Below are 25358 nucleotides of genomic sequence, written 5' to 3' on the forward strand. Positions count from 1 at the left end.
TGGACCCAAAATATCTATGTTTTTTCCCCCGAGCCACTTAGTTATCACTTTTGACTTATGGCAAGGTGCTCCATTATGCTGGAAAAGGCATTATTCGTCACCAAACTGTTCCTGGATGTTTGGGAGAAGTTGCTCTCGGAGGATGTGTTGGTACCATTCTTTATTCATAGGCAAATTGGCAAAATTGTGAGTGAGCCCACTCCCTTGGCTGAGAAGCAACCCCACACATGGTCTCAGAATGCTTTACTGTGGGCATGACACAGGACTGATGGTAGCGCTCACCTTATCTTCTCTGGACAAGCTTTTTTCCGCATGCCCCAAACAATCTGAAAGGGGATTCATCAGAGAAAATGACTTTACCCCAGTCCTCAGCAGTACAATCCCTGTACCTTTTGCAGAGTATCAGTCTGTCCCTGATGTTTTCCCTGGAGAGAAGTGGCTTCTTTGCCGCCCTTCTTGACACCAGGCCATCCTCCAAAATACTTCGCCTCACTGTATGTGCAGATGCACTCACACCTGCCTGCTGCCATTCCTGAGCAAGCTCTTTACTGGTGGTGCCCCGATCCCGCAGCTGAATCAACTTTAGGAAACGGACCTGGCGCTTGAAATTCTTGATGATCTGATAAATGGTTGATTTAGGTGCAATCTTACTAGCAGCAATATCCTTGCCTGTGAAGCCCTTTTTGTGCAAAACAATGATGACGGCACGTGTTTCCTTGCAGGTAACCATGATTGACAGAGGAAGAACAATGATTCCAAGCACCACCCTCCTTTGGAAGCTTCCAGTCTGTTATTCAAACTCAATCAGGATGACAAGTGATCTCCAGCCTTGTCCTCGTCAACATTCACACCTGTGTTAACGAGAGAATCACTGACATGATGTCAGCTGGTCCTTTTGTGGCAGGGCTGAAATGCAGTGGAAATGTTTTTTGGGGAGTCAGTTYATTTGCATGGCAAAGAGGGACTTTGCAATTAATTGCAATACATCTGATCACTCTTCATGACATTTCAAATTGCCATCATACAAACTGAGGCAGCAGACTTTGTGAAAATTAATATTTGTGTCATTCTCAAAACTTTTGGCCACAACTGTAGTGTAATTTGATAGATAGGACTTTTATTTGAATCTAGGTTTCTCTGAAGACATAATAACAAGTTATCCATACCACCAGAGGGTGCAGGGGGACCTTTCTTTGTGATTTTGACCAGATAGACAGATCTTCTGCAGAAATTCAGCTACCCATGTGCTGACCTAAGATTGTACTTTTCTATACTACGAATTGTATGACTGTGTACAAAACCAAAATTACCTTATTTTTGTGCATAAAAAAATCTGCCAATGGTATACAACATCTGCCATTGATATAAATACTTGACATAACGACAAAACAGAACTCAGATACACTCTGGATCTACACAGAGAGCTGTATTTGTCTGTATTCTCAGAAAAGTAGTTATTCTAGGGCAAATCTAAAAATAAAAAATAAAGTATTTATTTGAATACGGGTTTCTCTGGAGACCTAGTTTTAAGTTTGGTGGAGGGGGACCTGTATCAGTGGTTTTGACCAGATAGACAGATCACCTGCAGAGATGGAGCACCTTATGTACTAGCCTATGGTTATAACTGGTTATAACTATGTATGACCATGTACAAAATCAACATTACCTTACATATATGCTTAGTTGCATTCAAAACAGCTCATTAAAAGTATGTCAGTATGAATACTTGGTAGAACTGTAATAAAGAAACCAGCTACCCTCTAAATGTACATATAGTGTTGTATTGCTGTGTATTCTTCGAAAAATAGTAATTCTACTGGAAGTGTTATATAAATACATGAATTCCTATAAAATCGTCGAATATTCTAGATGTGCAACTTGTTATGGTATTTGGGTTGCTATTACATTTGGTTTGAAGTAACTGAAGATCTGGGCATGCTTTCTGAAGCCTACAGCCATAGGCCCTACTACTGCCATTGTTTCACTAGCAACGATGCTCATGCTGGCTTTGGGGTAAGTAAATAAAGAAAAGGAAGCCATATTGTTGGTCATTGTCTCACAGGTTCAATAGATGAATCACTTTTTAAAATTAAGTATATTTCAAATGTTGGTGTACTGCCCCTTTAAAATTGCCAGTCATTTTTACCACATAAGACAAAATGTATATTTACATCAACATTCTAAAAACGAAATGATAACAATCAAATGATGGTAAATTGGCTTAATAGTACTTCTGTGGATTGTACCTGGGAAAAAGGCTGCACATTATTTAAGTGAAATGTATATTCTTGTTTCCTAGAATATGCAAATACCCTGTAATTTTGCGAAAATAAGTATTTATTTTATTTAGATAACATTATATACATATCTAATGATGTTTTGATAATAATTAATTTGATATTTTGCTATGATTGTTGCTTTTTCCAATAGTTTCTTCTTGGGGTCAAAATTACCCCAGTTGGTAATCCATGTCTGTAAAATATATTGGTGGTATGAGGGATAAAGGAATCCTTTGAGGAGCAGTGTCCACAGAAAGGGTGGACTAAGGTATTGAGGAGGGAAGAATGCCTCCTACTGGCACTCTAACACAATTTCCAACAGCATCTGGTCTCCTACCCCAGAGATCAACCAGGCCTGACCCTGCTTAGCCTCAGATGAAAATCAGCAGATAGAGGCAGTCAGGGTGATCTGGCCGCTTGCCATACATGAAAGCATTATGTCCCTCTTTTGTGCTACGGTTTCCCTCCATGTCTACTAATACATAAAAAGTCAACCAGGGAACCCTTGTGGTTACACCTGGCATCTTTAAACTAACACATACCACAAGACGTTGGTGGGTAAGAGAAGATGCATCTGCATAGCAATGGAAGGGGAGGATGAAAAGGCAGTGAGGACCGGAGGAGAGTTCAGGGGTGGGATAGTCTTCTGTTGGCCTACATGGGGCAGACTTTGTTCTCTGGGATTGGCAGCTGGACGAAGGATCTGCACTTGCGGGGGGATGCCTCCTCATTCTTAGGCTGGGTGTTGCCGCAGACCGGGATGCGTGCTGCTATGGCTGACATCTCGCCCCCCGTGCAGCTCTCCCCCGTCATTCCCAGTCGCTCCGACGTTGCATTCATGTTCTCTGGCGCAGGCTTGCCGGTAAAGAGCTGAATCAGGCACTTCCTGAACTGGAAAAAGGTCAAAGGTCAATTAGAAGAAAATACAAGACAGGCAGTGAAGGCATTGGCAATGAAATAAACTTTATTTTTGGAAAAGTTCAAAAAGCACATTCTTTGTTTCTTAATGTGTAGTGTTCTGTTTGGTGCCTTTTGAACAGGACCCAGGTGATATCACACTGCCAGGCAATAAGTGGATATCTGAACTGTCAGGTTACTTTAGCTCCTCTTAAAAAGAAGCAGATACATGGCAGACATTGTTACCTGGCTGTGCAGGTAGGAGATATTTATCATACTTATCAAGAGATGCCCAGCACGTACTGCAACACTAGCTCCATAGCTCCACTCAGGAGACTGAAAAGATTTGGCATGGGTCCTCAGATCCCAAAAGGTTCTACAGCTGCACCATCGAGAGCATCCGGACTGGTGCAAAGCTGTCATCAAGGCAAAGGGTGGCTACTTTGAAGAATCTCAAATCTAAAATATATTTTGATTTGTTTAACACTTTTTCGGAGAAGAAAAATGTTAATACATGATTCCATATGTGTTATTTCATAGTTTTGATGTCTTCACTATTATTCTACAACGTAGAATCCTTGAATGAGTATGTAGGTGTCCAAACGTTTGACTGGTACTTGACTGGTACTGTATATATTCAATATATTTAACGTCACATAAAAAAGTCATGAGTAAACAGGGAGTACAGGAGAGGACTGAGCACGCACCCCTGAGGGGCCCCTGTGTTGAGGATCAGAGTGGCGGATGTTGTTACATACCCTCACCACCTAGGGGCGGCCCGTCAGGAAGTCCAGGATCCAGTTGCAGAGGGAGGTGTTTAGTCCCAGGGTCCTTAGCTTATTGATGAGCTTTGAGRGCACTATGGTGTTGAACGCTGAGCTGTAGTCAATGAATAGCATTCTTACATAGGTAAGGGCAGTGTGGAGTGTAATAGAGATTGCATCATCTGTGGATCTGTTAGGGCGGTATGTAAATTGGAGTGTGTCTAGGGTTTCTGGGATAATGGTGTTGATGTGAGCCATGACCAGCCTTTCAAAGCACCTCATGGCTACAGATGTGAGTGCTACGGGTCGGTAGTCATTTAGGCAGGTTACCTTAGTGGTCTTGGGCACAGGGACTATGGTGGTCTGCTTGAAACATGTTGGTATTACAGACTCGGACAGGGAGAGGTTGAACATGTCAGTGAAGACACTTGCCAGTTGGTCAGCGCATGCTCGCAGTACACATCCTGGTAATCCGTCTGGCCCTGCGGCCTTGTGAATGTTGACCTGTGTAAAGGCCTTACTCAAATCGCCTGCGGAGAGCGTGATCACAGTCGTCTGGAGAAGCTGGTGCTCTCATGCAGGTTTCAGTGTTATTTGCATCGAAGCGAGCATAGAAGTCGTTTAGCTCGTCTTGTAGGCTTGTGTCACTGGGCAGCTCTTGGCTGTGCTTCCCTTTGTAGTCTGTAATGGTTTGCAAGCCCTGCCACATCTGACGAGCATCGGAGCCAGTGTAGTACGATTCGATCTTAGCCTGTATTGACGCTTTGCTTGTTTTATGGTTCGTCGGAGGGCATAGCGGGATTTCTAGTAAGTTTCCGGGTTAGAGTCCTGCTCCTTGAAAGCGGCAGCACTAGCCTTTAGCTCAGTGCGGATGTTGCCTGTAATCCATGGCTTCTATACGTGCGGTAACTGTAGGGACGACGTCATCGATGCACTTATTGATGAAGCCAATGACTGATGTGGTGTRCTCCTCAATGCCATCGGAAGAATCCCTCTGTTTGTGGAGTAAAGGTGGTCTAGAGATTTTTTCCCTCTGGTTGCACATTTAACATGCTGATAGAAATTTGGTCAAATGGATTTAAGTTGCCCTGCATTAAAATCCCCGGCCACTAGGAGCGCCGCCTCTGGATGAGCATTTTCCTGTTTACTTAGGGTGGAATACAGCTCATTGAGTGCGGTCTTAGTGCCAGCATCGGTCTGTGGTGGTATGTAGACAGCTACGAAAAATACAGATGAAAACTCTCTAGGTAGATAGTGTGGTCTATACCTTATCATGAGATATTTTACCTCAGGTGAGCAAAACCTTGAGACTTCTTTAGATATCGTGCACGAGCTGTTGTTTACAAATATACATAGTCCGCCACTCCTTATCTTACCAGACGCCGCTGTTCTATCCTGCCGATACAGCGTGTAACCAGCCAGCTGTATGTTGATAATGTCGTCGTTCAGCCACGACTACTWGAGCATAAGATATTACAGTTTTTAATGTCCTGTTGGTAGTTTCATCTTCCTCGTAGGTCGTCGATTTTATTTTCCAATGATTGCACGTTAGTTAATAGAACGGAAGGCTGTGGGGGTTTACTCAATCGCCAACGAATTCTCAGAAGGCAGCCTGACCTCCGCTCTCTTTTTCTCCGTCTTCTCTTCACACAAATGACGGGGATCTGGGCCTCTTCCCAGGAAAGCAATATGTCCTTCACGTTGGGCTCGTCGTACTCGTTAAAGAAAAAAAAATATTCTGCCAGTTCGTGGTGTGTAATCGCTGTTCTGAAATTCTTTTCGGTCATAAGAGATGGTAGCAACAACATCTTCAAAAAAAGTTTTTAAAAATAAGTTACCAACAACGCAAAAAAACAAACAAAAAACGTCAGCCATCTTCTCCAGCTGCATAATTACTATAAAGTTTTTGCAAGTAGCTCTGAAAGTAGTGACCATGAGCCAAAAGTGGTTCCCGACTAAACTGTACTGGCCAGATTCAGACTTACGCAGTGTAAGCATTTCCTACGCACTTCTCAGTAGTTGGTTTTCAGACGTACCTTATGCAGATGGGTAACGGGCTTTGCAGGCGTGGTTCCCTTGCACGCGCTGAATACATTTAATTCAACCTCTGAACACCCTCCCACTTACTGGCCAACAGATTTTGTCATGGAGTTCATTCAATAGGGTTTTCCGTACATTTATCTTAAGCCATCCCTTTAAATAGGGGATACCTTTAATTAGAATTTTCTCGACCGACTCACTAGAATACATAGAGAACGGGTTCCRAATATAGATATCAATGAAAGAAAGCCATCTACATATATGCATATTCATCTCCGTTTCATAACCAACTGGTAGACTTAAAAATACTCTGACCTTGAATCATAAAAAACACCGGTATGGAGAGCCTTTACACACTAAATATATTGATGAATCAAAAATGGAGGGGTTCGATTCATCCTGCAAGTTGTCATATTCAAGTTCAATCCATTAAATATTGGCAGGTGAAAAAAAAGTGTATAACAGGATTAGAACAATAGTCCTAGAAATGTAGCCTAATCCTCACTAATCATGGAACTGTATGACAATGGTCCAGTTGTCGTGAACCGTGCAGGTTTAACCTGGTAAACGGAATGGAATGATGTAAAACAGGCTACAAATTGAAGGAAACAAACACTAAAGTGACAGTTACTGTACAAATGTATGTGGGTATCACCAATGGTAGCTCCCGAATGTGGCTAACATTTAAAATGATCCAAATGGGGGGGGACAAAATGGCGCCGTAGAGAGAACACTGTGTTTCAGCGAGCTCCCGTGGCATTCGTAAATTTATATTTTTTCATTAATCTCCTAGCTTGAAAAAGTGGTAGAATTGGCTAAATAAGTTATCCTGCAATGAGTCTTGACGGTTATTTCTCAAAAATCTCCGACATCATGCCCAGCTGAGCTACTAAGAACACGACCAAAACCACCATCCCTGTAGATGTGCAGGAGGAGCTATCTTACGCTAGCGAAGCTAACACCGTTGCGGATCCAGGTACAATGGACCTGGTGATTCAAAAGATGACGGACAACATTACTAAAGTGATCGATGTTAAGATAAGAACGGTCTTGGAAGCAATAGCAGGCCATTCAGCTGAATTACAGAGGGTGGTCAAACGTGTCGATGAGGCGGAAGGAAGAATCGCTACAGTGGAAGCCTCAACTACATCTATGGACACTAAGATGAAAGCACTTGAGAAACAGGTGCACGAAATGGCGGAGCACATTGACGACTTGGATAATCGAGGACGCAGATGCAATATTCGTGTTGTGGGACTCCCGGAAAATTCTGAAGGGACACGTTCAGTACATTTTTTTGAGRAATGGATCCCTGACTACYTACAAATGGACACTAAGGCTGGTCGTGTGAAGCTGGACAGAGCCCATCGCTCTCAAGCACCGATACCCGGTCCCAACCAGCGCCCACGGCCAGTGGTTATAAAGTTCCACAACTTCACCGACAAGCAGCGCGTYATGGATGCGGCTAGAAACATCGGTTCTGACGGTAGTCAACGTAAAGGTCCAAAGGTCTCATTCTTCAATGATTACTCCACAGCGGTTGTACGAAGACGCAAAGGGTTTGATGAGGCGAAGGCTCGACTCAGGAGAATGAAGATGGACTACGCACTGTTGTACCCGGCCACATTGAAGATTATGGTCAACGGATCGCCTAAGAAACTCTCCACACCTGAAGAGTGCTGCTGCGTTCATTGACTCTCTCGGGTAAATAACTTTAAGCTGCGCCGCCGCAGCATTGGATAACTTTATTATCTTATTTGAATCTGATCATGAAACAGTTTTAGGTGGAAGAGCCTCAATCTTCATATATTGATTTTCATTTTCATATGTATAAAGGACGAGGCTATTGAGTGGCAATGCAGACTTAAGAGTCTACATTGGAAAGTTGAAATCCCCTGCATGTTAGCTAGTGGGAAAACCCCCTTTTGGATCTTTACATGTTTAATTTTTGGGTTTAGTATAGTTAGAGTTGAGGGTTCATATCATTTGTTTATGCTCGGTGAGATAGAGGAGAGTTCAACACATGGAAAAAGGTACCACCCCATCTTTACAGTAGGATTCAGTCTGGATATTGGTTGGTCGAAGTGCAATGGCAGGTAACAGACTACGTGTATGTACATGGAACATTAGAGGGAGCCATAATCCCATTAAAAGGAAGAAGGTACTGTCTTTTTTGAAAAAAGAAAATATTGATATTGCCCTGTTGCAAGAAACTTATTTGGATGATAAGGAGCATCTGAAATTACAACAAGGGTGGTTTGGGCAAGTGTTTTTCTCATMATTTACATCCAGAAGTAGAGGTGTAGCAATTCTTGTGAAAAAGAACTTATCACTTAAGGTCTTGAATTGTGTGAAAGATAAATTTGGTCGCTTCGTTATAATTAACGGTACWTTACAAGGGCAGAACATCTCCATAATGAATATTTACTTCCCCCCTGCCCACCCCCCTGATTTCCTCACTAAGGTATTTCTAGACTTTTCAGAATTAAACTCAGACACTGCAGTGGTTGGAGGAGATTTTAATTGTTTGTTGAACCCCCTTATTGATGAGTTTCCCAGCGGTATAGCTTCACTCTCTCCTCGAGCTAAGTCACTTAAAGCTATTTGTGATGATCTGGGGTATGCTGATGTTTGGAGAACTTTTCACCCCTCCAACAGAGAGTTCACTTTTTTCTCTGCACCTCATGGATGTCAGACTAGAATAGATTACTTTTTTATGCCCAGGACGTCTTTGCAGTCTGTTTTATCYGCTAGGATAGGAAGCATAGTCATATCTGATCATGCGGAGGTGATCCTGGACATAAAACTCAACGGGGCATTCAATCTGTCAAGACATTGGAGGTTGAATACAACCATCCTTAAAGACCATAHGTTCACATCATATTTTATTACAGAGTTTAAAGCATTTTTCTCTATTAACTCTCAATCAACAGATAATCCCTCGCTCCTTTGGGAAACCTGTAAAGCGTACGCCAGGGGTCTGATTATGTCATACACAGCCACTAAGAGGCGGAAAAAGCGTGAAAAGCAAAAAAGGTTAGAGGGYGAATTRGGAACTAAAGAGAAGGACTAYATTAAAACTCCCACTCCTGCCCTAYTAAAGGAAATATCAGTTCTTAGATCAACGYTGGACTCTCTCCTAACACAGGACGCTGAAAAGAAAATGGGATTTGTCAGGCAAAAGCTATAYGAACATGGCRATAAGCCAGGAAAGTACTTGGCGTACYTAGCTAAAAAGAGAGCTGACTCACAGTCAATTGCTACTATTACTGATTCGGATGGCAATCATTTATATGAAAAYAAATTGATAAATGACTMATTTAAGAMATTTTATGCAAATCTTTATGCCTCAGAACTGCCAAATGACGCACCCAAATTAATGGAGAATTTMTTTTCTAAGATTGAGCTCCCTACTATCTCCGAAGAACAGAGGTCTCTCCTTAATGCCCCTATTACCGAGGAAGAGATAATGCTCGCCATTAAGAATCTGCAAAACGATAAGGCCCCAGGACCAGACGGGTTTTGTAGTGAGTTCTATAAAGAGTTCCATGGCCTGATCCTTGAGCCATTGCGTGATATGTTTAACCACTCATTTTCAAATGACCAGCTCCCTCAAACGCTGAGGGAAGCCAACATATCACTTATTCTCAAAAAGGGAAAATGTCCAGAGTCTTGTTCCTCGTACAGACCGATTTCCCTTCTGAATGTGGATAGAAAATTACTTTCTAAAATTCTAGCCACAAGATTAGAGGACTCACTGCCACTAATTGTGAAAGGAGACCAAACTGGCTTCATTAAGGGCCGTAAGTCGTGCAACAATGTCAGGCTTCTTACTGTAATTCAAGCCTACCAACAAAGTGCTTGGGATGRTCTTGTGCTCTCCCTAGATGCTGAGAAAGCATTTGATCGTGTGGAGTGGTCTTACCTACTTTTTGCTCTAAATARATTTGGTCTAGGGGACAACTTTATAAAATGGGTGAAAGTTTTATATGATGATCCTCAAGCTGCTGTCCTTACTAATGGGCTAAGGTCAAATAGCTTCTCTATATACAGAGGTACCAGACAGGGCTGCCCTCTGTCCCCCCTCCTATTTGCACTCGTTATGGAACCACTGGCCGAGGCCATCAGGGTAACGCCTGCTATACAGGGGCTGCTCATTGGTGATGTTCACCATAAAATAAGCTTGTATGCTGATGATGTTCTGATATTCATCTCTAATCCCGAGACCTCAACTACATCTCTTATTAATATTATTGAATTATTCAGCGAATTCTCAGGCTACAAGATTAACTTAACTAAATCAGAGGCTATGCCACTTGGTAGCCTTCACTCTGTACCTAATACCTCTCCCCCCTTACCTTTTAAATGCTCTCCCTCAGGCTTTACGTATCTGGGTATTTTTGTAACTCCAAAATTCCAGCAAATGTACAAAGCCAATTTTGTTCCCTTGTTTGATACAATAAGACAGGATTTGGAGCGCTAGAACTCTCTCCCGATTTCTTGGTTGGGTAGAATATCCCTCTTGAAAATGAACATTTTACCTAGACTACTTTACCCAATCCAAATGATCCCAGTATTACTCTCCAATAAGGTAATAAAGGATGTAAATGGATGGCTAAGTTCCTTCACATGGAGTAAACGCAAGCCAAGGCTTAAGATGGCAATATTGCAGCTGCCAAGTTCTATGGGGGGCTTGGATCTGCCCAATATCAGGTTCTATCAGTGGGGTGCCCACCTATGTTATGTCTCTGACTGGATCACAAACGATGACTCCTCTATTTGGTTAGACATTGAGACTTCTCTTTCAAAATACCCCTTACAGGATCTTTTATTTTTCAGAAGTTTCAAGTCTGTAGAAGATCACTGCAATAATCTTATTACACTTAACACACTCAAGGTTTGGAGGTCAGTTCAGCGCTTCCTGGGAAGGTCCAAACTAACCTCTGCTCTTACCCCAATTCTTAACAACCCAGATTTTGGTCCAGGATTGCTGGATGCTGGCTTTAACTTTTGGCTTAATAAGGGCATACGCAGACTAAATGACTTATTTGCTGATAAGATTCTATTGTCATTTGAGCAGATGGTGGAGAAATAYCGACTCCCAAAGCAGGACTTTTTCCGCTTCCTACAAGTAAGACATTATATTGTGAAGAGCACCACCGTAATTGGTAACCCTGATATGTCTGTCATTGAGAGAATGCTTTTTTTCCCACAAAGGAAAATGTCTGTAAGWCTGTTTTATGATGCTTTAAGGGCCTTTCCTGCTGTCGACACACAGAGGGTGAAACAAGTGTGGGAGAAAGAATTGTCTGTGACTATTGACGAAGAGATGTGGGAGGACATTTGGAGATATGCAAAAACAATATCTATATGTAATCGTACTAGAGCAATCCAATTAAGAATAATACACAGATTGCATATATCCCCAAATCGCAGACATGCCTTTAGCCCCTCTTCCTCTTAAATGCAAAACTGATACAGGCACCCTAACACATTGTTTATGGTCATGTACCAAAATACAAAGATACTGGTCTGGTGTTCTGCAAGAAATTGAAAAGATCCTAGGGGTTGATATAGAATTGGACCCAGTTTCTTTACTGTTGGGTCTCCCTAGTAGGCATGTTACTTCTGTGAGTAAGAGGAGGCTTTACAACATCCTTACCTTTGCAGCAAGGAAAAAGATCATTTTACAGTGGATTAGTGATAAGATTCCTTCTATTAAAGATTGGCATAAGATACTTTTTGAATGGGTGCCTCTGGAATATCTGACATGTACATTGCATTCTAAAACAGATCAGTTCTACAAAGTGTGGGAACCCTATCTAAATTACCTAGAACCTGAGGTATCAGCTATTATGCTGCAAGGATTCTCTTAGAATGGTGGTGATCTATGTATTCAGAATTACACTGTATGTTCCATGTGWGKAACCTAACTTCTTAGTTTAAACYRAGCTTTTTTRTWTAATTTCTGTTTGTAAGTTTGTTTAAAATGTATGTATTGAGAGACGCAATGATGGGGATAGGGTGAGAGAAGCGGGGAGAGGAAAATGGTGTGCGTATGTGTGTGTATGTGTATGTATATGTATATGTGTATATATGTATGTATGCGCAGGTATACGTAGGCGAGTGCTGTTTTTGTTGTTGTTTTTTTTGCCCTGTCTCTGTTGTTGTATCTCTTTAATATGGGTGAAAATTGTGAAATTTCAATTAAAAAAACTGTTAAAAAAAATAAAATAAAAAAATGATCCAAATGATAAATAAAACGAAGAAAAGCCCGGCATATATTTAAAACAATCTAAAGTGCATACATGAACTGGGCAGGTACAGTTGCACAGAAACCTATAGCTTGGGTCTTTAAATTTCATCCACGCAAATTATGAGGGCAGGGCATACAATAACAATGTGGAATAACGGCACAGTTATTTATAGCCTACTTCACTGTGTGAAAAGGGTCCACAATACATGCCATGTTGATATGACTTACAGTTTGCTTCCATATGACTGGTTTCACATTCGTCTCCAGCGATCATAAGGAAAAACCATCTCAAATAAATTGCTATGTGGATTTACAATCCCCTTCTCCAAACGGATTACTCATATATAGGATTGTTGCGGTGACCATATTACCACCACACCGGCGGTCACGAGTCATGAAGGCAGTCAAATTCCACGTGACCGTTTAGTCACGGTAATTAGGCTTCTCCAAGCTTTGATGCTGCTGCTGGTCATTAGTAGCCTACCAAACTTGCTAACTGCCTGGTACTCAGCACTCTATTGTCCCTCTAATCATCTCTGACATTAATGCAAATGCCTTTGAATATGCAATTGCGCCTTAAAAACAAAGTGGTGGCCTCCGTGAGGGACAAATTACGTATTAACCTTATATATTAAAATTAATAGTTAAGACATTTATGTTCTGTTAATGCTGTGTTTTTACGGACTCTACTCTAGCTTCCTGCAGCTAGTCTGGGCATCGAGGACATGGGTTTTACTAGAGATAGCTTGAGCTGACAATTGATGGATATCTTTGTGATAAAAACCAACAGCCACATTCCATTCTATGATTAGTGGTGCATGTGAGACATATGCCTCTGGGCTGATTGAGCCTGCATTCCATAGACAAGATATGGTGTATGTTTAGCGAGGATAGAGATAGCCTGGAGGAGCAGAACAAAGGCCTCAGTATTCCTAATTATCCTGGCATCTGGGAAACGAAGACAAGGTGGGGTTAAAAATAACACCAGAGGCAGATAACTAGGAGATGAACCCAGAGTGCATTATGATGGCCCTTAGTCCGCATGGGAAGGGTGGAGCCAGCCATGATAGCATGTTTAGGTCTACTATATATACACAACTCTGCATTTCTGTAAAAGTTAAGCACTGGGTCTGACAGTCAAGACTGTTTGGCTGACGGTTTCATTATTGCAATAATGAATCAATATTAAATAAAGATGATTGTTTGAAGAAATGACCAAGTCTCTCTCAGTACTGAATTTCCACGACATCTCTACTAAAAAGAGGAGGATCCCATCAGCTAGGCCTACTATATTTATTTCTCAACTTTCCTAATATTAAGCACATTGTTTATCTTTACAACAAGAGTATAGCCTACCTGGTTGGCATGAAAATGAACTGCGGGAAAAGCGTCCTCCATTCACTATTTAAGTGCATAGATGTATTTTTTCCCGCTGCCCGTTTCGAGACAGGTGCATGATAATGGTCCGTTCTAAACAAATTTCACAGCTATATTATTTAGTATATGCAAAGACAAGATTAAATCAATAATATTCTGATGGATGACAATATTAGCCTATCACTTGTGAATGATATTATCACTTGTGAATAATGCCCCCATAAGAAACTGCCATTTTTTTGTGTCGCACACCTCATGTCGTCCGGGTTTGGCCGGGTTAGGCCATCATTGTAAACAAGAATTTGTTCTTAACCGACTTGCCAGGTTAAATAAGGTTAAATAAAAAAAGTTTAAAATGTAGCCTAGCCCATATCTGTTTTGATAAGATTTGTATCACAACTAAAGTGTCCAAATAACTTCTTAAAATTAAGCACAATATATCTGCTTTACAAGGGGTTTAGAGCCTAACTGGCATACATAAGCAGCATGTGTTTCAAGTTTGGGGAAGATAATTTTCACCACAAAAATGCACCTTTATAATAAAAGGCGATAATAATCGCATTTGCGTCACTTTTGATAATGGTGTTTTCCCGCTAATGCAACACTCAAACTTATAGCCTACTGCCATGTGCACATTGTTGCGCTTATAATGTGAAGAAATAGCCTAATAGTTTATCAACATATTAAGATAAATGTTCAGATCTGTTGCGTTAGCCACATTGCATACAATTTTTTTGCTAGTGGTTGTATTCATTTGAGATCTATCGCATCCCATAACTGTCCCAGACTGTATTTAAAAGATAATTTCTCCCACAGAATATAATAGTTAAACTTTTGTACTATGGAGGATAGGTGATTGACATAGGCTAGTGCTTTTGCTCATTTACTCATCTTGTTGGCTGACGAAAAGTAAATGTGGACAGTTCTTCCAATATCTTCAATATGCACCTCGATGTGTCTGTCTTCACTTGTAGCCTGTTAGAAAGACCCGATCACGTGATGGAGAGCCATGTGAGTGAGAGGTGCTTAGGAGCACACAGCACTCCGGGCAAAGAGCACAATGGCCACTGGCCGCAAAAGGCATGGATTTTTTTAGGGTGCATTACGGCCACAAAGGGGATGCCGCCGTGAAATTCGAGGCATTACCAAGTGCTTGTCAAATTGTGAATGAGAGAGTAATGAAGAGTGTACATCCTGCGCAAAAAAACAAAGCAGAGCTCATGCCTTTCAAGCAACCTTTTTCAAATCATCATTAGCGTCGCATCATGCAGCCTTACAATGTATAAATATAAAGAAATATAGCCCAAAGTTTGTAGAACAACTAAAGTTACATTAATAACTCTAAATTAAGCATATAGAAGTACCGTTTTCTTTGTTAACCGCTCAACACAGAATAGCCGCATGTGCGCACTCCCTTAAATATTTTGGGGAAAATATTTCCATTTTATTCAGCTTTGTTCAATTGTATTCTTTATACTATAAAATAATGCCCCGGAMTTCTAAGCAAATCTTGTCTGTTAAATAAACTAGTGTAGCCCACAGCCATTTGGCATAGCCAGATCAGGATCTAAYGTAAGGACAACTCAGAGTATGCTATTCTGTTATTCTGAAATAGACTACATTATCTTCATGTCATGCTTCTTTAGACTTATCTAAAATAAATAATTGATTTATTGTGAAGGTGTAAGCTATATTACATGGATTTATTAGACATTTTAAACTGTAGATGTTCCAAAGGTCTGCATCAGTGGCTTGTAGGCTATGCGTAGAAGCCAGGAGATGCTAAATGTGTTTATGCTAATTAACGGTTAATTATCGTGAGACTGACAGTTATTTGTTTGACAATCACCGGCTGACAAACTTTTGTCACTGCCACAGCCCTACTCATATACCTCCCTCTTATCAATAGATCTTATCAATTTATACATTACAGTGCATGGCGAATGCTGTTATTTCTATCAGAAAAAAGAAAGTCGATTATTTTTCCACTTGAAACTGGCAAGTTCGATCAACATTATTCATGGTTTCCTCACACGTAAAGGTGGTGTAATTATGAGAGAATTAAGTCAAGGTCAGAATACAGTGTATCTATAGACACACCTCCACCACACCTTGTTTTCTTGGATCTCCATCCCAAACGAATAGCAGGTGAATTGCATGCTATTCTCATGCTTAAGTTCAAGATCAGAGAGAAAAGAGCATAACAATTTAGAAAATAGCAAATAAATTGAATTCCATTTAGGTGCACTTAACTCGGGTTGGAATTACCCCCCTAGTGTGTCTTCCTAGCTGTCACTCAAATGTCGAGGGGCTGAAGCTCATTGGCTGAAACTCGAATTGCTACCTGGGGGGTAAATAGGGAAAATGGCTTTCAAACTAGCGATTTTGTGGCTAATTAAGGTAATTCTGCTCATAGATGATGTATGTTTGAACTACACATTGACACATCCAGCCTAAAGAGAGAGTTAAAAAAATACTAATCACCAAAGTACAGGAGTGTGTCTTTAAATCAGCCATGGGGGGAAATTTAATGCAAGATTAATTATTTTATTTTATTGTTAACATTTCTAGCCTGTCTATCTATGGATAACAGGGTTGACGTGTTATGCTTTTCCCACTCAGTTTTACACCACAAAACACCAAAAAATTGGAACCAGCTCACCTGCTTTTACGCTATGATTTGACTATTAAATGTTCAATGTTTCATTTGAAGGAGAAAATGAAATAGTAATCACATGCCATAAATAATAATGTTGAGAAATAACTTTGTCAAAACAAAAAAATAACTAGGGCTACAATTATGCTACAAAACCAACTTCATTAAAAGAGGTTTTAAAAATAGGTTATACTGGACTCAAAATTCCATGACGTACAGTAAGGCATTGTTGGCAGAATAGATGGATGCAGATCAATATAATTCACCAATACATTTCTTGGTAGTCCAAAAAATATTGCTATGAGGTTGTCAATCACAGCCGGCCTGGTACATTGTTTGCTGTCTCCACTCATTCGGGATGCACTGTTTCAGTTTCAATGACTCAATATTTTGGACAAAATCGGACGAAGGCTGCGAATGTCAATACAATCAAACTAGCAAGGGCAATGATCACAAGTCAGTCATAACGTGGCTAATAGGCTAGCGTATCTTTTTATGTAGCTCTTTATTTAGCAACCTAAAAGCCCGGAGCCTAATGTTAGCTAGCTAGTTGCTGGGAAGATGTCATGTGATTAGAAGAATGGGTGAGTGACTGACTTTTTCCCCTCATATCGTTTTTTCGGTGGCTACAGCTAGATGCAGGTGTAAAGAAAAATCGAATCGCTTTGCTAGCTAGTTAGCTATGCTGAACTTGAACGACTGTTATCCACTTAGCATATCTCTTGCATTTGTAAATTCATTCTGGCTATCTATCTACTCCGATATCAGAGTACTCTTGTCTGAGTGTGCCAGAGCGCATAATAATGGATGAATTTACGAACGCGCGACACCCGCTGAATATGACCAATGTAAATGTATTAATGGTGGCTTTGTAACTGCCTTCATACACACTTTCAAGGAGAAACCTAATTTAATCAATATGCCTACAGAAATGCATACCAGGGTTAGTTCGACTGATAGCCTTGTTTGCAAAAGCCAAGTAAGAAAGTGCATAGACCTTGGAATTGGTATTTTTTTGAATTGCTCATTCCTTTCTGTGAGTGTTTTTTAAATTTTATCTGTGAGTGTTATTTGAAATTATATTTTCACTAAAAGCATCTGGTTTCCCATTCTTAGCTACTCTTGGCAACTTTGGCTGCCTGCAAAAAAATTACGTTAGCATGCACCGAAAGTGAATTTGTTATTATCCTCATCACACAGTTTAGTGACCAACTGTAATAATACTTTTATCTGTTGCATGTTTACCTCTGCTTTCAGTGTTTCTTCAAGGCTGGCTCAATGACCTTTAAGGTGATTATTCATCTCTGGTATATTTTTCTAGATAATTTTCTAACTTCAAAAGTAGGCTCTGATCTTCCGTGACTGTCTGTAGCTGGGTAAATTKACCTTGATTACTTCCTCTAGTTTGGCAGAAATCTTACGTTTCACATTCTCACTCTCATTCAGTGAGTTAACAGCTATCAAGAGGTTTTTGACAGTCCTATCTTTCACCGAGGGCCATGTTCACATCTGCAGAATAACTCAATCATGATTATTTTGCTAAAAGAAAATACTAATGTTCATGGTTGACAAACCAACGCTTACAGTGTGAAACCAAAATAAACAGCATGTTAACGTTGTTTTAAACATATCACTCAAACTGTATGTGGTTTTGATTGATTAAAGCCCTGAGATTTTGTCTGGAGTCAATTAGAATTGATGAGTAAAGTATTTGATTGAACACTTCTAAGCTACACACATAATCACAGTTTTCTTCACTCACGTCTGTTTTACTGACTTGACTTGCCTTGACAATAATCCCCGGTGTAAAACTACATTTATATCTCCCTTTCAATGAGCAGATGAGCCAGAGAAATCAAGAACCGCTGTGATAATAATTCATTAATTTGTAGAGCGCATTTCCCACAATCAATGTGCAGGATACCTTTTTATAATTACAAAACGAAGTGGTACTTGCCTGCGTATCGAGGAGCTAATGAAATTTTAAAGCAGCCATTTATTCATACACCATACAATATATAAGGACAGGCATAGTCCCCTCCAAGCTCATCAACAAGCTCAGATTCCTGGGACTGAACACATCCCTCTGCAACTGGATCCTGGTCTTCCTGATGGGCTGGCCCCAGGTGGTGAGGGTAGGCAACAACACCTCCGCCACGCTGACCCTCAACACGGGGCCCCTCAGAGATGTGTGCTTAGTCCCCTCCTGTACTCCCTGTTCACCCACGACTGCGTGGCCACACACAACTCCAAAACCATCATCAAGTGTGCTGAAGACACAACGGTAGTAGGCCTGATCACAGACAGTGATGAGACAGCCTACAGGGAGGAGGTCAGAGACCTGGCAGTGTGGTGCCAAGGACCAAGGAACTGATCGTGGACTACAGGAAAAAGGGAGGAGAGCACGCCCCCATCCAAATCGACGGGGCTGTAGTGGAGTGGGTCGAGAGCTAAAAGTTCCTTGGAGTCCACATCCCTAAGGACTTAACACCCGCACAGTCGTGAAGAGGGAATGACAGTGCCTCATCCCCCACTCAGGAGGCTGAAAAGATTTGGCATGGGATCTCAGATCCTCAAAGTTATACCGCGGCACCATCTAGCGCATCTTGACTGGCTGCATCACCGCTTGGTATGGTAATTGCACCGCCCTTGACGACAAAACGCTACAGAGGTTGGTGTGGACAGCCAAGTACATCACTGAGGCTGAGCTCCCAGCCAGCGAGGACCTCTATAGCAGGCGGTGTCAGATGAAGAAGGCCTGAAAAATTACCAAAGACTTCAGCCACCGAAGCCATAGACTACTCACTCTGCTACCGTTCAGCAAATGGTACCAAAGCATCGGCTCTCGGACCAACAGGCTCTGGAACAACTTCTCCCCCCAAGCCATAAGACTGATAAATAGTCTGGGTAACCATTTAATTAGCTATCTGCATTGACACTATCTTGCACTGACTATATGCACCCTTACAAGACTATATTTACAATATATATATACACATTCACTCACACACACACTACACTTACACTCTCACACAAACCCACACACATTCACATGTAGCCTCAAAACTACTACATACACACACAACACCTACATGCATACCGATGCTACACAGACACACTTTCACTCATCATATGCTGCTGCTACTCTGTTCTTTATTTTACTCTTATTATTATCTATCCTAATGCCTAATCACTTTACCTTGCCTTTATGTACATTTCTACCTCAAATATCCAGTACCCCTTTTTTAAAACTCTGCATCATTGGGAAGGGCTCATAAGCAAGCATTTGACGTTAAAGTCTACACCTGTTGTAGTCGGCGGATGTGACAAATAAAATGTGATTTCGTGATGCCTCTCAGCTATGTGTCAGTTGAGTGAGACTTCCCACAACTTGTCAGAGAACTGGTGGGCATTTTTTCCTGCTGAACACTGCCAAATTGTATTTCGTCTTCGCCGACCAAACGCATAGCTTATCATCGCTTTTGTTTGGGCGGCGTCAGCCGTGTAATTGCGTTAGAGCTGTCCAATCGGTAAGCGGCTGTTCTTGTGATCGTTGTAATGAAACCACACCCGTCCTTAAATCTGACCCGTGTTAGAAGTTCCAGACAAGAAAGTGTAGGCTATATCGAAATAATGAAACTCAAATGTAATTTCAATGAACAAAATAATAGGGATTTATATCAGCCTAATCAAGGTGTAGATTACATCACACATTCCAGGATTCGAACTTGTAACGTGGCTCCATTGTAACGTGGCTGCAATTAAGTGCATCCAACGGCATGTCCACGATAGGTAACGCCAGGAACCGCTTGTGGATTTGACAACTCTAACACAGTTACACCTCCGACACTGGCAAAACAAAAGCAATGACAAACGATGTGTTTGTCGGCTAACACGTGTTACTGCTGATCTGATTGTATCCTGGCCTTATTCCCAGGACACCTGGGAATGGCTGTCTAAACCATTGGACAACAATAATAACAGCAATATAGCCTATCCATAATCTGTTAGCTTCCAGTGAAATTAATTAGCCAAAGAATATCATCAGTAGCAATGCTGATATAGAGTAGAGTGAGATACCTGTTTGTTCATGAAGACGTAGATGACTGGGTTGTAGACTGCAGCCGTCTTGGAGAAGAAAGCGGGTGCAGCAGCCAGTCTGGGGTCCAGGTAGATGGTGGGACAGGCTGTGACAATGATGGAGAAGGCTGCGTAGGGCGTCCAGCCCACCATGAAAGCCACGATCATCACCACCACCATGCGTGTCACCTGACGCTCCGGTTTCTTGGCGTTACCCAGCCTGCCATGGGACACCTGAGGGTTACGTGAAAACAAACACCTTCGGTTATTGAGCAAGAAAGTCTGCTGTGTGAGTTTATTTAAAGACTTCTAAGAACTTAACTGAAAGGCTTGAATACACCAGGACGTAAAGACTAGACATTACAAGCCAAGGATTGGCCAATTACTACTTTGGTTCAGTTGCATCCACTCCCAATAGTTCCAGTATTTTATAAATGGGAACGGACCTTTCTCAGCTTCTGTAGGAGCTTCCCATAGCAGTAGATGATCACCCCCAGGGGCATTATGAAGCAGGTCACAAAGAAGGTGATGATGTAGGTGTGATTTGAAATGTTGTTGGAGTACCTGAGGAAAGTAGAACATAAACAGTTGAATGACATTTCCAGCATTTGCTACATGGCCTGGTCTTATGGCTGAGTCTGTATTTAAAGTGATAGTTCACTCTTATAAAGCTCAAGCTGATTTTCAAACTGTTTTTAAAATATATATGCTGGTTATATAGCAATGTCCAGCATCTCCTGACTAGCATTTTTGGAGCYAGACAAGAAATTTAAAAATGGTTTGTAAAAACACCCCAGGTGAAAAAACCTTTTTTTCCCAAGTTAAAACTGCTACTTTAAAAAGGGGCAATCTGTAGTTGTTGCATCCATTTTTGAACTGAGTGTACAAAACATTAAGGACACCTTCCTGACATCAATAAGGGATCATAGCTTTCACCTGGATGCACCTGGTCAGTCTATGTCATGGAAAGAGTCCTTGATGTTTTGTACACAGTGTATACCCATTATTAACTTATAAAGTGTATACCCATTATTAACTGTCACACGCCATGAGAACCCAAAATACAGGCTTGTTTTGCTCCAATGTTTGTAAACATTGTAATTGTAAACAAACACTGTATAGCCTCAAAACATGGTTGAAACAATCATTTTGATATCATGGATGGTCAGTCCTTGCATCCATAGCTCTGTGTATTAATCTGAGAGTGGCTACATTTATCCAGGCCAATGCCTCAGCCTTTTACCAAAACATAGGCGGGGTGTCCCGTTATTATTGTTTCAACCTTAGATTCGGCCTTTAAGGACACCATAAAGGTGTGTGACATAATGTTGACAGAGGCGGAGGGTCGTATTGGACCGTTCAGATAGGCTTATTCTGTTTTGTACCTCATTTGAGATGAAATTAAAGTGGGAATTCTACAGCTGAAGCAAATCTATTGGACAAAATTGGGGTCCCAGGGGCCGGTTGATGGAAGACTAATTGTGTCATTTCCATTATAAATACCTGTTACCGCTATCAAAGGCTGCAAGCTGGGGATTCATTCACACAGAACCAGAGACAGACTCTAAATCAGAAGTTGAGTTTAGGGAGGTGCACCTAACTAAAATGTCCCCACCCACAGTCCCCCAGGCGCCCTACTGATTTAGATTCCCAGCCTAACGCATGCCTTATCGGCCTGTCACAGCCCATGGGTTTTAAGGAATGGAAGTCAATGCAATACTGCGTTGTAAGGTGGAACACTGACAGCAATCACGGGTCAACATAACATACTATACACTCTAATCAGCATCATTTTTCATAAAATTCATAACATTCACAATGCCTAGAATTGAAAAGTTTACCTCTTTTGAATATTCTGAATCATGTGAATAGTGTGCATTCTAATGCTACTTGGGTTGAATAAATAAATGAGGCATTGAAAATGCATTATGTGGATGCATGTGGACCCCTACATCTGTGTTTCCTCAGTCCCTGCTGGGAAGTCAACATGACCCAAATGTTTTCTGACAGAACACAAGCTGTGTATTCGCAGAGGGACAMGTTAGGACACAGATATATAGTATGTATATCCTTGAATGTGGCTTATAATTTCATTGTTGACTGTATTTCACTTCCTTGGCGATGGCTCTCTCAATGGACCAGAGGCAGTGCTCATCAGCCCCCCTACCTGCCTCCCTTTGATTAGCAATGCTTAACATCATTACCATGATCTCTAGAAGGAGGGTACCCCGTAGGGCCAAATTAGCCTGGCTCCTTGACTTGAAAGTGTTTTTCCATTGTAAAGGTGAGATAATTTCGCACGGTGCCATCAACTAAGTTACATACACAAGGCTTAGTCTTAACCTCTAGCTAGTAGTTATATGAAGAGTTTAATTCCAAAATGCTATATATCCACTTTCAGAAATGTTGGTAAATTAGCTTTTATTATTTAAAGAAATTATGAAAAGAGATTGGTCTGTTTTTTCACTGTCTAATCGGGGCATTGGGTTGTCGATGACAGACATGTTTGTTTAAAATATATCACTTGATGGTTTCATTTCAGAGAGACAATCTTTTMATTTGCAAAATGCTATACAGTGGAGTCCAAAACCTTGAAGAATATGAGAGAAAATGAATAAATTAAATAATTTTAAATATTGAGCTTTATTGTATGCTCCAAAACATTTGAAAAGTATGTTATTTTATACTAATACAATTGCAATGAAAAATAGATTTAATTCTCAAAAAGGTAGGGATCAAAAGTATTGACACCCCTGTTTTCAATACCTTTCAATAGCTCACCTTGCGAGGATTACAGTCATTCTTGAATTGTGGTGGCATTTGCATCCCTTGGCTTTGAAACCATGAAAAACACTTTAAAATGGGCCTCCCGGGTGGCGCAGTTGTCTAAGGCACTGCATCACAGTGTTAGCTGTGCCACCAGAGACTAGGTTTGAGCCCAGGAGGCCCATGGGACGGCGCACAATTGGCCCAGCGTCGTTCGGGTTAGGGAGGGTTTGGCCGGCAGGGATATCCTTGTCTCWTCGCGCACTAGTGACTCCTGTGGCGGGCCGGGCGCAGTGCACGCTAACCAGGTCGCTAGGTGTATGGTGTTTCCTCCGATACATTGGTGCGGCTGGCTTCCGGGTTTGTGTTTTGGAGAACGCATGGCTCTCAACCTACGCCTCTCCCGAGTCCATGCGGGAGTTGTAGCGATGAGACAAGACAGTAACTACTAACAATTGGATACCACGAAAAAGGGGGTTAAAAAAAAACATATATTTTTTTAACACTTTAAAATGACAACGTTTGTCATTCATGTTTTATTTTACACAATATTGTAACTCCTTCATACTGCAAAACTTTACCTGAAGGCATTTTTTAAAGTACTAATATACGTAATAAGTATGTAATATATTGTATAGAGCAGGTATTCCCAAACTGGGGTACACGCGCAATGCCGTCGGGGGTACGCCAAATAAAAATGTGATTCACATTTAAAAATATATACAGTATATTATTATTATTATTGTTTTTAAAATTCTCTTCACATTTTCAAACAGTCCATTTATATTTTCCAACGGGGCTATACATTCGGGTGAGGTTTCTTTCTCGCCTGGCTGGCCTCATTTCACTGCCAAAAATAAAATGAAACCATCTAGTGTTCAGCGAAATAACAACACAATGTCAAATACAGGTAGCCTAGTCAAATAATGAACATCCATTCACATTAACCGTTWCTCTCTCGCGGGAATTCCACTATGCAGCCAAACGTAGCTGCAGCTCATGTTGGTATCTGTACTGGTGGCGCAAAAGCCATGACAGGGAGACATAGTGGAGTGGTAACGCGCATGCAAGCAGTTGCTCCCGACGCCACTGGAGTACACTGCAGCATCCACCGRGAGGCTCTTGCTGCCAAGGGAATGCCTGACAGCTTGAAAGACGTTTCGGACACTWCGGTGAAAATGGTTAACTTTGTTAAAGCAAGGCCCCTGAACTCTCGTGTATTTTCTGCACTATGCAATGATATGGGCAGCGACCATGTATCGCTTTTACAACATACAGTATCAAGAGGCAAAGTATTGACTTTTTTTTTTAATTGAGAGATGAGCTTAAAGTTCTTTACTGACCATAATTTTCACTTGTCTGACCGCTTGCATGATGACGAGTTTCTCACACGACTGGCCTGAGTGATGTTTTTTCTCACCTGAATGATCTGCATCTAGGATTACAGGGACTCTCCGCAACTATATTCAATGTATTAAGAAGTTGGAGCTCTTTTCTTTCTACATTAACAGGGGCAACACACAGATCTTTCCATCATTGTATGATTTTTTGTGTGCAAATRAACTCAAGCTTACAGACAATGTTAAACGTGATATAGCGAAGCACCTGAATGAGTTGGGTGTGCAATTACGCAGGTACTTTCCCAAAACGGATGACACAAACAACTGGATTCGTTATCCCTTTCATGCCCTGCGTCCAGTCCACTTACCAATATCTGAACAAGAGAGCCTCATCGAAATTGCAACGTGGTTCTGTGAAAATGTAATTTAATCAGAAGCCACTGCCAGATTTCTGGATTGGGCTGCACTCAGAGAATCCTGCTTTGGCAAATCGCACTGTTAAGACACTGATGCCCTTTGCAACCACGTACCTATGTGAGAGTGGATTCTCAGCCCTCACTAGCATGAAAACTAAATACAGGCACAGACTGTGTGTGGAAAATGATTTAAGACTCAAACTCTCTCCAATACAATCCAACATTGCAGAGTTATGTGCATCCTTTCAAGCACACCCTTCTCATTAACCTGTGGTGAGTTATTCACAATTTTCGATGAACAAATAAAGGTTTTATATGTAAGATGGTTAAATAAAGAGAAAAATTATTGATTATTATTATTATTAGTGCACTGGTCCTATAAGAGCTATTTGTCACTTCCCAGGAGCCGGGTTGTGACAAACTCACACTAATTTTTATGTTTAATAAATGTATCGTATAGTGTGTGTGTGGCAGGCTTTCAATGATG

At 41.2% G+C, this 25358-nt stretch overlaps 1 protein-coding gene across 1 annotated transcript in view; it reads right to left on the bottom strand.

Annotated features, from left to right (window-relative positions):
* Positions 1-2323: 2323 nt before the first annotated feature.
* The window catches only part of valopa (vertebrate ancient long opsin a), a 29018-nt gene continuing 5983 nt past the window's right edge, over positions 2324-25358 (bottom strand). Inside the window, exons 3-5 of the mRNA XM_024008990.1 lie at positions 20796-20913; positions 20350-20583; positions 2324-3170 (exon numbers count right to left, since the gene is read on the bottom strand). Of these exons, the coding sequence (XP_023864758.1) occupies positions 2934-3170; positions 20350-20583; positions 20796-20913 (589 nt within the window). The 3' untranslated portion in view covers positions 2324-2933. The remainder of the gene's footprint in view (positions 3171-20349; positions 20584-20795; positions 20914-25358) is intronic.

This window comes from Salvelinus sp. IW2-2015, linkage group LG18 (assembly GCF_002910315.2).
Source record: "Salvelinus sp. IW2-2015 linkage group LG18, ASM291031v2, whole genome shotgun sequence".
Classification (NCBI taxonomy): Eukaryota; Metazoa; Chordata; class Actinopteri; order Salmoniformes; family Salmonidae; genus Salvelinus; species Salvelinus sp. IW2-2015.